Source organism: Hypomesus nipponensis, chromosome 23, assembly GCF_054491055.1.
Source record: "Hypomesus nipponensis isolate SF chromosome 23, ASM5449105v1, whole genome shotgun sequence".
Taxonomy (NCBI): domain Eukaryota; kingdom Metazoa; phylum Chordata; class Actinopteri; order Osmeriformes; family Osmeridae; genus Hypomesus; species Hypomesus nipponensis.
Window position 1 is genome coordinate 4,067,501 of NC_140383.1, and position 13,101 is coordinate 4,080,601.

Here is a 13,101-nt window from a genome sequence, read left to right on the forward strand (position 1 = left end):
AGGGAGTGGGGGGAGAGATATGACCAGGGTGGAGGGTAAGGGGATGGAGGCGAGGAAAAAAGCAATGAGGGAAGAGAATAGAGGGAATGAGTTGAAGGAGGAGGTTCTTTCACATCTCTTTGCTTTCTTGTTGTCCTTGTCTGGTCACCCTCTTCTCTCTCCTCCTCCTCCTCCTCCTCCCTTCTTCTCAACACCACAGCTCATGCACTGTGGAGGTGGATGGATATAGCATGCCATCGCATGCAGCTAAACAGACACTCTCACATGTACAACATTCACTTCAGACATGTTTGATGTTGTTCTTTTAATGACACCATCCCCTTTCCCCCTCCCTTTGTGTCCATCTTTGCGCGCGTGTGTGTGTGTGTCTCTCAGTAGAGCTGATGTACACGGTGGAGCTGGCCGGTGGCCTGGGAGCCATCCTGTTGCTCCTTATCTTCCTCATCTCGCTCTACAAGTGCTACAAGATTGAGCTCATGCTCTTCTACCGCAGAAACTTTGGCAGCGAAGACCTGGACGGAGGTAAACTCTTTCTCCTTCTCTCTATCTCTCTCTCTCTCTCTCTCTCTCTCTCTCTCTCTCTCTCTCTCTCTCTCTCTCCCTCGCTCCTTCTCTCTCCCTCCCTCTCTCTCCCTCCCTCTCTCTCCTTCTCTCTCTCTATCTCTCTCTCCGTCTCCCTGTCTCTTCCTCTCTTTTTCTCCGTATCCTAGACGTAATAAGTGTGTGTGTGTGTGAGTGCGTGCGTGCTCATGTTATTGCAAGCCGGCACCTCACCTGCATTAGGGATGAGGTGAGAGGGAAGCAGAGTTTCGATTTGTTCCCCATTCCAAATGGGATCAGCCTCCATGTGTCAAGGAGTGGGGGCCGGGGTCCAGGAGGGGGGCGGGGGGCTGAGGGGCCACCTCCACTCTCCAGCAAGAACACCTCAACTAACTCAACTTCCTGCCAAACTTTAAGTCGACTTTCGCCCTAGTTGGGGATCCTGAACTTCTGCATGGAATGTTCCAGCTTTTGAATTTGATGCTCGTGTGTGTTGTTCTATTCTAGAACATACTGTATGGGATGTAATTGTTGGTGTCTGTTCTAGACTGCTCTGTGAAGGTTTGGGCGCCAGCGTGGTTAAAAACCCTCCTCGCGGACGTCTGTTCGTCTGAGTTCTGATTGGTGGAGGGGGTCGGCGGTGGATCATTTGTGCTAAAGCGTTTGAAGGGTGTTTGATGCGGGTATCTTGTTGATGACGGTTTATCCCTCTTCTGCCAGAGACTCAAAGCCACCGCAAGTCGTCAAAGAGCATGAGAAAGACAGAGAGAGAGAGCGAGAGAGAGAGGGGGGGGGGGTAGAGAGAGAGAGAGAGAGAGCGAGAGAAAGAGAGAGAGAGAGAGAGAGAGAGAGAGAGAGAGAGAGAGAGAGAGAGAGAGAGAGAGAGAGAGAGAGAATACTGGCGTTTTCCACTTCCCAACTGACCCACATAGACTTCCTCCCTGCTCGTAATGACTGCTACTCAATGTGAGCCCACCGCACAGGCACCTCTTTCATTCCTTCGCTCACTCTTCCTCCTTTCGGAGCATTTTTCAGAAGAAAATCTTTTTTCGCACATTGCAAAAAAAAAGAAAGTTCCTGTTCTTTGGAGAGTGGCGTGTGTGTGTGTGGTACGAGAGTAGGGGACGTGATTTTCCGGTGTTTTCTGCATGAATCATGTTAGCGGAGATATATTTTGTCTCTGTTCAACCTCCCCGGCTAGCGTCATCTGTGCATGACTCACTCAGGATCGGTGTGGAACAAGTCTAATCAGTGCTGATAGAGCAGCCACACAGGTGCTTGAGGGACGCGTGGAAGAGTTAGTTCCATTAGGGGGTGCTTGTTTGGTCAGTGTGCCTCTCTCTCTCTCCCACACGCAGCCTAGTATCACCAGCGAGTGACTAAAAAAAGAATCGAGATTTGTTTCTCTGGCACTGACCTCACAGAAACATCTCCCTCTCTCTCTTTCTGTCTCTCTCTCTTTCTTTCTCTCTCTCTTTCTGTCTCTCCCTCTCTCTCTTTCTGTCTCTCTCTCTCTCTTTGTCCGCGCTTTCTCTTTCTCGCCCCTTTTTGCTTCTTTATCTAACCCTCCAGCCAACCTCCTAATCTCTCTCTCCTGTGATCCCTCTGTCTATCTGATAGAGGAAGCTCTGGTGGGCCGCCAGAGGGAAGGTTCAATCAGGTCTGCAGATTAAGGATCATTCCGGAAGTCCGGAATTCACAAGTTGCTGAGTTGCGGTGCTCGGATCAGAAAACCCCCAGTGTAGTGATGACTCTGCATTAGCTGTTAGTGTGTGTGCGTGTATATGTGTATTTGTATGCCTGTGTGTGTGTGTGTGTGTGTCTAGCAGTGTCACATCTGTGTGTGTGTTTCCCTCCAGACAACAAGGACTATGATGCGTACCTATCCTACACCAAGGTGGACCCAGACCAGTGGAGCCAGGAGACCAGGGAGGAGGAACGCTTCGCCCTGGAGATCTTGCCTGACGTCCTGGAGAAACACTACGGATACAAGCTGTTCATCCCCGACAGAGACCTCATCCCCACCGGAAGTACGTCCCCGCATCCTCCCTCTTTCTCCATCACTCCCTCCCTCCCTCTCTCCATCACCCCCTCCCTCCCTCTCTCCATCACCCCCTCCCTCCCTCTCTCCATCACCCCCTCCCCTCTCTCTCCCTCTCTCCATCACCCCCTCCCCTCTCTCTCCCTCTCTCCATCACCCCCTCCCTCTCTCTCTCCATCACCCCCTCCCCTCTGTCTCCCTCTCTCCATCACCCCCTCCCACTCTCTCTCCATCACCCCCTCCCCTCTCTCTCCCTCTCTCCATCACCCCCTCCCTCTCTCTCTCCATCACCCCCTCCCCTCTCTCTCCATCACCCCCTCCCTCTCCCTCTCTCCATCACCCCCTCCCCCCTCCCCCTCTCTCTCTATCACCTCCTCCCTCTCCCTCTCTCCATCACCCCTCCCTCTCCCTCTCTCCATCACCCCCTCCCTCTCTCTCTCCATCACCCCCTCCCTCTCTTCCTCTCTCACTCCATCACCCCCTCCCTCTCTTCCTCTTTTTCTCCATCACCCCCTCCCTCTCTTCCTCTCTCTCCATCACTCCCTCCCTCCCTCTCTTTATTACCCCTCTATCTCTCAGTGTCTCTTACCCTCACCATCTCTGTCCATCAACCCATCCATCTCTCTTTCTTTAACTCTGTACCTGTGGAATGGTGTGTTTCGATGTGCTATTGGTCTTTGTGTCAACACTGTGATGTCATTGATGTTTCATGTTGTTGTTGATGTTGATTGTCTTCTTCTATTCATGTCTGTGTTGTATGTGTAGGACTCGAAACATTACGCACAATGCATGAAAGACTAAAAATACATGTCGACAAAAGCGTTTAGAAAGTAATGTTGAGAGAGAAACTGTGAAAATGTGTTTTATTCAGAACAAGGCTATAACACCACAGATAAATGACTTAATGAGTCCAGGTTGTGCTAATGAGCTAGACGTATCATTAACAACACAACATTTTCTGTTTTGTTGACACAACATAACCTCGGTGATGAAAACCTGTCAAAGGAACACCATAATGGTGGCATTTTCTGTATTCAGTACATACAATATTGTTCTAACCAGATCAGAATGGCTTCCAGAATTTGTGTGTGTTCCTTCCAACACACACACACACACAGAGACACACACCAGTGACTGGGGCATTGCTCCTATACCTCCTCAGTAGGATGATTGGCTTTTTTTGGCCGTGCGCTCTGCCAGGGCAGCAGATCACTACTCAGTCTGAGATGTGTTCTCGTGAGGTTCCCCAGCACTCCCCCAGTCCTCCTTCATGCATTAAACATTCATACAAACACTAATGAAATTCTGTCTCACTAATCTGTGTGTGTAAGTGGGTATGTGTGCTACAGGATAGATGTCTATTTGTGTGTGCGTGTGAGGCTGAGAGTGCGTGCGATGGTGAGAGTGCATGTGGTTGTGTGTGTGTTGAACGTGTGTGTGCGTTACACAACCTTAGCAGACCCATGAGAGAGTGGGATGTTCCTGGTCTCTCACAGCTCCACAGCTGACCTGACACATCTCCCTCTGAACAACCTCCACACACACACACTCCCTCTGAACACCCTCCACCCCCACACACACACACACACTCTCTGAACACACACTCCTAAACACTTTCCTCACACACACGCACACACACTCCTCTCAAACACTCTCAAAGTGTTTGCACTAACAGACAGAGATTTTTATTTGCCACAGGTCTGTTGTTACTTCTGTGGTGTGTGTCTGGGTGTGTGTGTGTGTGTGTGTACTGTACCTGTGTCTTCTTGCTGTGACCACAGTCTGAATGTTGACATGTTTATGTTTAGGTCTGTCCAATGAGCCTTACCAGGATGACACCAGGCTCCTTAGAGGTACTCCTCCTCTTCCTCCTCAACCCGCATCACTTACCCCCCAGACAGGAAGCAGGAAGTGTGTAGCCAGGTCATTAGGAGCATGGCCGAGCTTTTCAGTGCAGAATTCCTAGATGGTGTACACAACCCTTTAAGACAGCAAGAGACAGAAGATTGAGTCAGAGATAGACATAGTACACAAGAGTCTTCAGATATTGTGAACTCTGTAAACAGAGGTAGTAACGTCTCCAGAAAAGCGGCAGTTAGGGTGTTAGTGTTTGATTGTTGTCTTGTGTTTGTGCCTTGTTGTCTCTCCATTGTACTGTGGTTAGACTGGTCCCTGTCTCCATCATGTCACTACATAAGTGTTCTAAAAATATAAAGGGATGTAAGATTGTTAGTATTCATTAATGAATGTTTTGTATGTAGTGTAGTCTAAAATGACTAAACTTCTCTCTCTCTCTCCCTCTCTCCAGCCTACATCGAGGATGTGGCCCGCTGCGTGGACCAGAGCAAGCGCCTCATCATCGTCATGACGCCCAACTACGTGGTGCGTCGCGGCTGGAGCATCTTCGAGCTGGAGACGCGCCTGCGGAACATGCTGGTCACCGGGGAGATCAAGGTCATCCTGATCGAGTGCGCCGAGCTGCGCGGCATCATGAACTACCAGGAGGTGGAGGCGCTCAAACACACCATCAAGACCCTGACGGTCATCAAGTGGCGCGGGCCCAAGTCCAACAAGCTCAGCTCCAAGTTCTGGAAGCAGCTGCATTACGAGATGCCCTACCGACGCACCGAGCCGCTCCTGGACCACGAGCCGGCCGTGGACGCCAGCGAGCAGGGCCCCTTCGGAGAGCTCCAGACCGTCTCCGCCATCTCCATGGCAGCCGCCACCTCCACCGCCATGGCGACGGCTCACCCGGAGCTGCGCTCGTCCTTCCACAACACCTACCACACCAGCATGCGGCAGAAACACTACTATCGCAGTTACGAGTTCGACCTGCCACCAGGGGGCACCCTGCCTCCCATGTCCTCCCTGGGGAACCAGCACACCTACTGCAACATCCCGCTCACCCTGCTCAACGGCCAGCGCCCCCCCGGGAAGAGCCGCGAGCACAGTCTGGAGGAGGCGCACGCCAACAACGCCATGCTACCCCTGTTGCCCCGGGAGACCAGCATCTCCAGCGTCATCTGGTGATGAGGGAGGGGGTGGCGGGGGGCGGGAGGGGGGCTGGAGGAGGTGGGTGGGGGTGCGGGGGGGGGGGTTGTGCGGTTGGGTGAGGTTGGGTTTTTAGACGTGAGATTTGTCTCCACTGATGGTTGCGAAGGAGGCTGGAGGAGTTTGGTTGGGAAGGACCACTTTTGTGAAGGGGGAAAGGTGGGGATGGAGTCCGGTTTGGAACGGGGCCCGGTTGTGCTGTGGCACGGTTTGGAACGGGGCCGTGGTGTTGCTGCGCGGGGCGACTCTCACAGGGACGAGAATCAGGAACCACAGACGATCTGCTGATAAAACTGACTAAAGATACTGTTTGATCCACTGTCCGATCGACATGAACTTGAAGAGGAGAAAACGGAAAAGAACCCTCACACTATGGCACCTGTGCACGTGCACAAACACACACACAGATGTACACACTCGCAGACACACACTAACACACACGCAGACACACACACACTAACACACACACACAACCTAAAGGAAAACAGGGTCTTGTACATAAACGGTATTTCCAATTTATTTGTAGCATCAGTGTCTTCCTGTTTTGTTCTCTTTTACGTTCTTTTCGATTTGATCATGTTTGTTGCCTTCTCTACTATACCACTTTGCTTTGACTCATCGCACAGATTTATATATTTCTATTATTTTCATTTTTTATTCGTTTTGATTCTTTGTTTCGAAGTGCTTTTGAAGAAAGCCAGTGTGTCCCGTACCTGCGCTGTTGTGTTTTTTTATCTTGACTTTGTGTAGTTTAAAAGAACGTCTTTTTAAACACGTTTTGGGGAAAATTGCCTGAACATTTTACGCTGAAGAGCAGAAACTCGTTTTTTTTTTTTTTTGACCTGTACAAGGTGTATATCTCTAGTTTAAAACACTCTTTAAAAAATCATAGAATATGCAAAAAGAAGGAAGAGCCGGACAATGATGTAACGTCCTGTGGGACAGAGGAAGGGGAGGAGCTATGGATAGGGGGCGGTCCTTGTCCTCAACATGCAGACAGAAAGCCAGAGGGAGCTCACTCTAACCCTTCATATTTTCTATATCAAAACAGACAGCCTTGCTGTTTTAGTGTGATAGTGAAAGGCCTCACCTTCAAGGAAAATCTGTAGATTATTTTAAAAAGAATTCTATTTTTATAACAAAACAAAAAAAAAGAGTTTGCTTGGGAAGTCGTACTTATTTGCGTTTTCATCTTACATGGAGGGGGGAGGGAGAGGGAGCAGTGTGTGTGTGTGCGTGTGCGTGTGTGTGCGTTCTGATGGTTTTGTACACTACTTTGCTATGTCGTACCTGGTTTGTGAAGACAACAAGGTAGATCTTGACTCCCTCGTGAAAAGATGTCCTCTATGATTTTTGATTCAAAAGGAAATACATGTCCAATTATTTGAGTCCTTCAAATTTGATACTACTCCCATTAAGTAATTATTTGTTGTTGCTTTGATTCATACGATGGTTGATGGTTAAGGAATGACCAGTTAGTGTTTTGAAAGACTTTTTAATTATATTTGGAGGTGTTATTTCTGAGTATGCATAGCAAATAGATATGTATTCTATATACAATATAGATATTTATATAAATATATATAAACACGATTTTCACTTGGAAAGAAATGTCTATCTTTATAGAAACACAATCATTATCAGTTGCCCTTACTTTCACACTGCACATTAAAAACAATGATCTCCTCCTGAAGTTTTGCCGTCTATCCATGTGGCTCCTAAATAACATTTTGCGACTGATGCAACAGCATCCACATATGCTATAAAAAGGTGATGCATGTAGCCAGAGGAACCATCTGAAAAACTCATCCGAGTCTGATTAGCATTCCTGCAGCTGTTCAGAACTGATCATAAAATAAATAAATAGTATAAATGGTTCTTTCTGGTCTGTAAAGAGGGTTTGTTAAATTGTTGAATATTGATTAAATGTATATTGCTCCAACTAGTTATATTCAATGCCAACATTGTATAGGGTCTAGCCCAGTGACATTCAAATAAGCAAAATCAAATGCCAAGGCTTTGGTTTAAAGGTTATAAGGACTTGGAATGCACCATTGTAGTTCCTTTTACTATAGTTATACACCAAGTGTTTAGACCTTTAGAAGTGATGCACATTAGCATACATAGCTACCTCAAATATTTATCGTACTTTTTGCTGCAACCTGTTCCCTCGTTACAGCGATGGCAGTCACTGTCCAGCAGTGCCCCCTGCTGGAGCACAGAAGAATTACAGCATGTTGACGAGAACAGTCGGCAGTTAACAGAAAGACAGAAAGACTGAACGGATGGAAAAGTACAGCCTCTATATTAAAAGGTCGGAATTAAATTGTCACTTTACAGTGTGGCCCTCACCCATGCTACCTCACGAAACGTCAGGATGACATTGTCACGCTGGGTTTCAACAAACCTCTACAGGGATGCTGACACTGTAACCTGAGACACGCACATACCTGCCACACACACACACACACACACTTATACACACACACACACACACTGTTGTCGGGCATCAGCTGGAGAGCTGCTGACTGTTGTGTGCTGGCAGCCTCTCTTGACAGCTGTGGTTTTATTAGCAGACACCAGATTAATAGACTCTTTATTATCCTTAGCAATTAAATACTTAATTGGAGAGAAAATACGGTCCAGAGAGAGAGGGAGGGCATCCACGGGAGAGACAGGCCTTCTAATCACCTGGATGTATCTTCATGGGGGACAGTGTTGGCACTGGTGACAGGGAGGCAGGGAGGCAGGGAGGCAGGGAGGCAGGGAGGCAGGGAGGCAGGGAGGCAGGGAGGGAGGGAGGGAGGGAGGGAGGGAGGGAGGGAGGGAGGGAGGGAGGGAGGGAGGGAGGGAGGGAGGGAGGGAGGGAGGGAGGGAGGGAGGGAGGGAGAAAATGAGGGGAGGGTGGAGGAGAGCAGAGATGGGGAGAGGGAGAGGAGAACATCTGAATCCCAACACGCTTCTCAAGATCTCGAATTAAATCTACAAACTACTTTCCACTCACATGAAAGACTTGGTCGGGACTTTCAATCCAAAGCAGTGCAGTGAAAGAGCCCATTAAAAGTCTATAAACACCACGACATGATAGGGTGAGGGAGTAACGCTCCCACGAGTTAAAGCATAACAAATTGTGTCTTCTTTAAATTGATTCGTAACAACTTTATTATCAAACGGCAATGCGTGAGATGAGCCCGTCAGACGGATGAGGTCATTACCAGCGTCGAGCAACAATGATGGCGGAGCAGGGGGCAGATCAAACAGGGAGAGAAAGCCCTTCATTTCCGTCTTTATGGACCCCCAACAGCTCTCAAGCACAGATAAACCATGCGCAACCCTTTGAAGGAGATGCCTCTAATGCATTCAATGCGAAAATAACTCAAAGTACCTTTCACATTATTTGTCGTCGTTTTGATTGTTCTGCTCGAACAATTTTATGTTTGGATCTACTATTCGCTGTGTATTTAGCGAGGCAACTAAGATTTAACCCTAGGTTTTACACTAGTGTCTATCTTTCCAGTATCCACTCTGTGTGTCTGTTTATCTTCGACTGAGCTATCTGACGAGTGCATGAAAGCAGCCACAGGCTTGTTGATTTCTTCACGCTCACTAACCAACTTTCACCAAACCTCGTTTTCACATCTTTCTCCCTCCTTCAACACTATCACTCGTTTGCAGGTTCTCAAGTTTAAGGCTCAGTTTCAAGGGAGGTGTGCGTGTGCGTGCGCCTGTCTTAGTCTCCAGTGATGGTGTTCAGCGATTTCTGTCTCCTGCAGATCTTTGCCGATAGCGTTTCCATGGCGTTTCCATGGCGTTCCCAGTGAGTTCCGCGGCCCATCCAGAGTGTGATGACAGGATGTGGGAGAAGAAACACAAGTCTCCCTGAGGCTGTCACTCAATACACCACATTTACTCAACTTCCTCTCCTCCTCTGCATCCAACCAGGGAATAATGGGAGATGGTGTGTCCATCTGTGTGAGTGTAGAGGTGAGTGGTGAGAGATTGTTGTTGGAGAATGTGTATTTCTGCATCTGTGTCCATATATGTACACTTAGCTGGATGTCTTAACAAGACTTCGCATCATGCGTGGTTCAACACTGCCCTCTGGTGGTGGTAGCAGGTAGTGCAGATGCTCTGTGTGTAGTTGGTCAATTGCTCTGGTCCCGCTCCAGAGACAGCCACACAAAGGAGACGTGACTGGACTCTGAGGTGAAACATGAACCTTCAGCTTCTGTATTGTGCTGAAACAAGCCCTCTGTCTCAGAACAGCACAGAGAGGAACCCAAACATGAACACCTCTCTGCGCTGAACAATGGTCTTGTTTGACATCTTCTACAGGGGTTATGTATGGAAGCACTGGTTTGGAGGGAGGGAGGGAGGGAGGGAGGGAGGGAGGGAGGGAGGGAGGGAGGGAGGGAGGGAGGGAGGGAGGGAGGGAGGGAGGGAGGGAGGGAGGGAGGGAGGGAGGGAGGGAGGGAGGGAGGGAGGGAGGGAGGGAGGGAGGGAGGGAGGGAGGGAGGGGTTTTATTTACCCGAAACAAGAACAGCTACATGCGAGTTTAGAGAATACTTTTATTATACAAAAATAGTTTATAAAAAGCAATAAGTTATGAAGTCCAGCAGCTATTTCTCTGTCCATATCATTACCACACACACACACACATGCCACTTACAGACTAAACAGAAACAAACCCTTGTACTTCACTCAAACAAACATTCACACACACTCGCTCATCCCTCCTTTTGTCTTAAATCCCTCCTTGATAGCTTTGTTGAAAACTCCATTCTGAATCTGGTAGCCACACCTTTAAAGTCATTCCTATTTTCTTAGTTAACATGTGCCTCAGAGTTCCCATCTCAACCATCACCCGTCCTCTCCTCTCTGCTGCCAACCATGTCTTCCCCTCCCTCCCCCCTCCCTCCCTCTCTCCTCAACTCTACTCCTACTCACGCACATCCACCCTGGGCTCCTTTTCTGTCAAGTGCTGACCCCCCCCCCATCACTGTCCTGTTCTCACCTGTCCTCCGAACAACAGCTGAATCTGCAGATGAAACATTTAGTTGGTCCATTCAGTGAGACAAGATCTACTCCTCATTGGTCCATTCCGGGACACAAGATCTACACCTCATTGGTCCATTCAGTGACACAAGATTTACACCTCATTGGTCCATTCCATGAGATCAACACATCAATGTTCTGTTTGTGGTCAGCTGAGCAGAGAGCTGGGTCTTTTATTGGTCAGTCCGTCAGCGTGGGCGGGGCCTACTTCCCGTAGAACATCTCCATCAGAACCTCCTCCATGTTGACGCTACCGATGACGGGCTTGAAGAAGAGCTGCGCGACGCTGGGCGGGCCGATGCTGCGCAGCATGGACAGCGCGATGAGCAGCTTGGCGAAGCGCGTGGCGTCCTCCTGCTGGATCAGCTTCACGTGCTCGTTCAGAGCTTGGTGGGCCTCGCGCCGCAGAGACTGGATGTAGAGGAGGCAACGCAGCCCCTCTAGATCTGAGGGGAGGGGAGGGGAGGGGAGGGGAGGGGAGGGGAGGGGAGGGGAGGGGAGGGGAGGGGAGGGGAGGGGAGGGGAGGGGAGGGGAGGGGAGGGGAGGGGAGGGGAGGGGAGGGGAGGGGAGGGGAGGGGAGGGGAGGGGAGGGGAGGGGAGGGGAGGGGAGTTACAAATTGGAATTAATGAACACAGGGTATTCTGGGCTGCAATGTCCAGCACAAACTGCACGTGAGATTTTCCACCTAAACAATGGGTTGAAAAGGTGTGACATCTGTTCCACTGATCTGTCAATGTGATATTCATCAACAGATGAGACACGAGAGTACAATATCGTAATCTTGCCATTTCTTGCCATACCTGACCTAAGTACCTAGTGCGCTGTTTAGAAACATTTTAATTTAGATCCTTAGAAACATGAGTATGACCTGACGCACCAACAAGCTACAAAATCAGCGCTTAATAACTGTGTTACTGTTGGCTGAAAAGCGTTCATTCTAAAACACTGACTCATTACCGGATAAATAAACGGAGAACGTGATGGTTTACCGATTTGTGTTCTTGCTTATTTTTAAGACGTTTATGAGTTTATATGCCTCACTTAAGGTGTATACTGTTGCAGTGTGTTGTGCTTTTGCAAAATGTGTTCAGGAAGTTACACACACTGTCATAAAACCTTACCTGGATTGAAGAGCACAGCCCCTTTGAGATAAGCGTACTCCTTGGTGCTGATGTCCAGACTCCAGCATTTCTTCAGAAAGGCTTTGATACTCTGGATGTCAGCCAGTGATACCCCGACGGTCACCCCGGTGCGTGGTTCTACCGGCAGGTCGCTCGGTCTGTCCGGTAAACCCGTAAGGATGCGCTGCAGCATGCTGGGTTCCGCGGTCTCTGTGGTTTCAAAATCCACCCTGTCCTGCGCGAGACCGAGCACCAGCAGTGGCGCCCACCCGTTCCGCACGAGGAGCAGCTGGTCGTCCTCGGGCAGCTCGCGAAAGCACGGCACGTTCTTCACAAACCGTAAAGTTTTCACAAGAACCGCCGAGGCGGCTTTGCACGTCACCTGTGGGCAGCGGAGAGCCCCTCGTCGCCGCGAGGAGCCGCAGGAGCAAGCCTGTTGCCGGAGCTCGAGCAGCGAGGCGGGAGACGAGGAGGACGTGGAGGAGCTGGAGGAGAGCCTGTGCGCACGCTGCTGAAGTGTTGGTTGATGTCGCTCCTCTGCGATTGCGAGGTGGTCATTCTTTAAAATGTTGTAGAGGATGCTGTTACTGTTGTTCTTTTGGCCCCTCGCGCCTCGACAGTGGCAGCCCTCGAGACTGGTCATGGTCGTTAAGCGCGTTCTACATCGGGTAATACTCGCGGTGCCTTTCTTGTGCTGTTTGAAGCGGCGGAGGTCAGTGTCAGAGGGAGAAATATTTTCTTGGCCTCTGCCACCCCCCGCGCGAACGGCAGCACATTTATATTAGCTCCCGTCTGTCCTCGTGCTCTGAGAACTTGTTTAGACTTTTTACATATTCCGCCTCCCAGTCCCTGACGCCTCCCACTGCCCCTCCCTCTCACTCTCTCTCTCTCTCTCTCTCTCTCTCTCTCTCTCTCTCTCTCTCTCTCTCTCTCTCTCTCTCTCTCTCTCTCCCCCTCTCTCTCCCTCTCTCTGTGTCTCTCTCATTCTAAGCAGTAGTGAACTAAGCAGTGATAAGTCACAGTAAAGAGAAGTACCGTCTCTAACTGTCATGTTGCTTGTAAGGCCCATGGTGCAGTTGGTCAGAAGCACTGCTTCCTCCTGGGAGGCTAATAAGTTACATATGAATCGGTGTGTGTGTATGTGTGTGTGTGTGTGTGTGGGGTGCATCTGTGTGTGTCAGAACTGGTCTATTCTCAGGTCTTACCTTGACTTTGTGGTGCTGTCGTTCATCAGCCGGTTGCCGGTAAAAAATAGAGTGCAGACGGAGGATTTGAAGGCTTAATTATTTT

The 13,101-nt window shown here is 49.5% G+C and overlaps 2 protein-coding genes across 3 annotated transcripts in view; one reads left to right on the forward strand and one right to left on the reverse strand.

Annotated features, from left to right (window-relative positions):
* Nucleotides 1-5,611, forward strand: part of il1rapl1a (interleukin 1 receptor accessory protein-like 1a) — a 76,227-nt gene extending 70,616 nt beyond the window's left edge. For both annotated transcript variants that reach the window (XM_084689043.1, XM_084689042.1), the window contains exons 9-12: nucleotides 376-522; nucleotides 2,400-2,570; nucleotides 4,390-4,434; nucleotides 4,890-5,611. In XM_084689043.1, coding sequence (XP_084545169.1) covers nucleotides 376-522; nucleotides 2,400-2,570; nucleotides 4,390-4,434; nucleotides 4,890-5,611 — 1,085 coding nt within the window. The remainder of the gene's footprint in view (nucleotides 1-375; nucleotides 523-2,399; nucleotides 2,571-4,389; nucleotides 4,435-4,889) is intronic.
* Nucleotides 5,612-10,187: 4,576 nt separating this feature from the next.
* Nucleotides 10,188-12,896, reverse strand: LOC146233656 (nuclear receptor subfamily 0 group B member 1-like). The gene is made up of 2 exons (XM_084689044.1): nucleotides 11,812-12,896; nucleotides 10,188-11,134 (listed from the first exon to the last, which is right to left on the reverse strand). The coding sequence occupies exons 1-2, from the start codon at nucleotides 12,452-12,454 to the stop codon at nucleotides 10,893-10,895; spliced, it is 885 nt and encodes a 294-aa protein (XP_084545170.1). The 5' UTR covers nucleotides 12,455-12,896; the 3' UTR covers nucleotides 10,188-10,892.
* Between the last annotated feature and the right edge of the window lie 205 nt (nucleotides 12,897-13,101).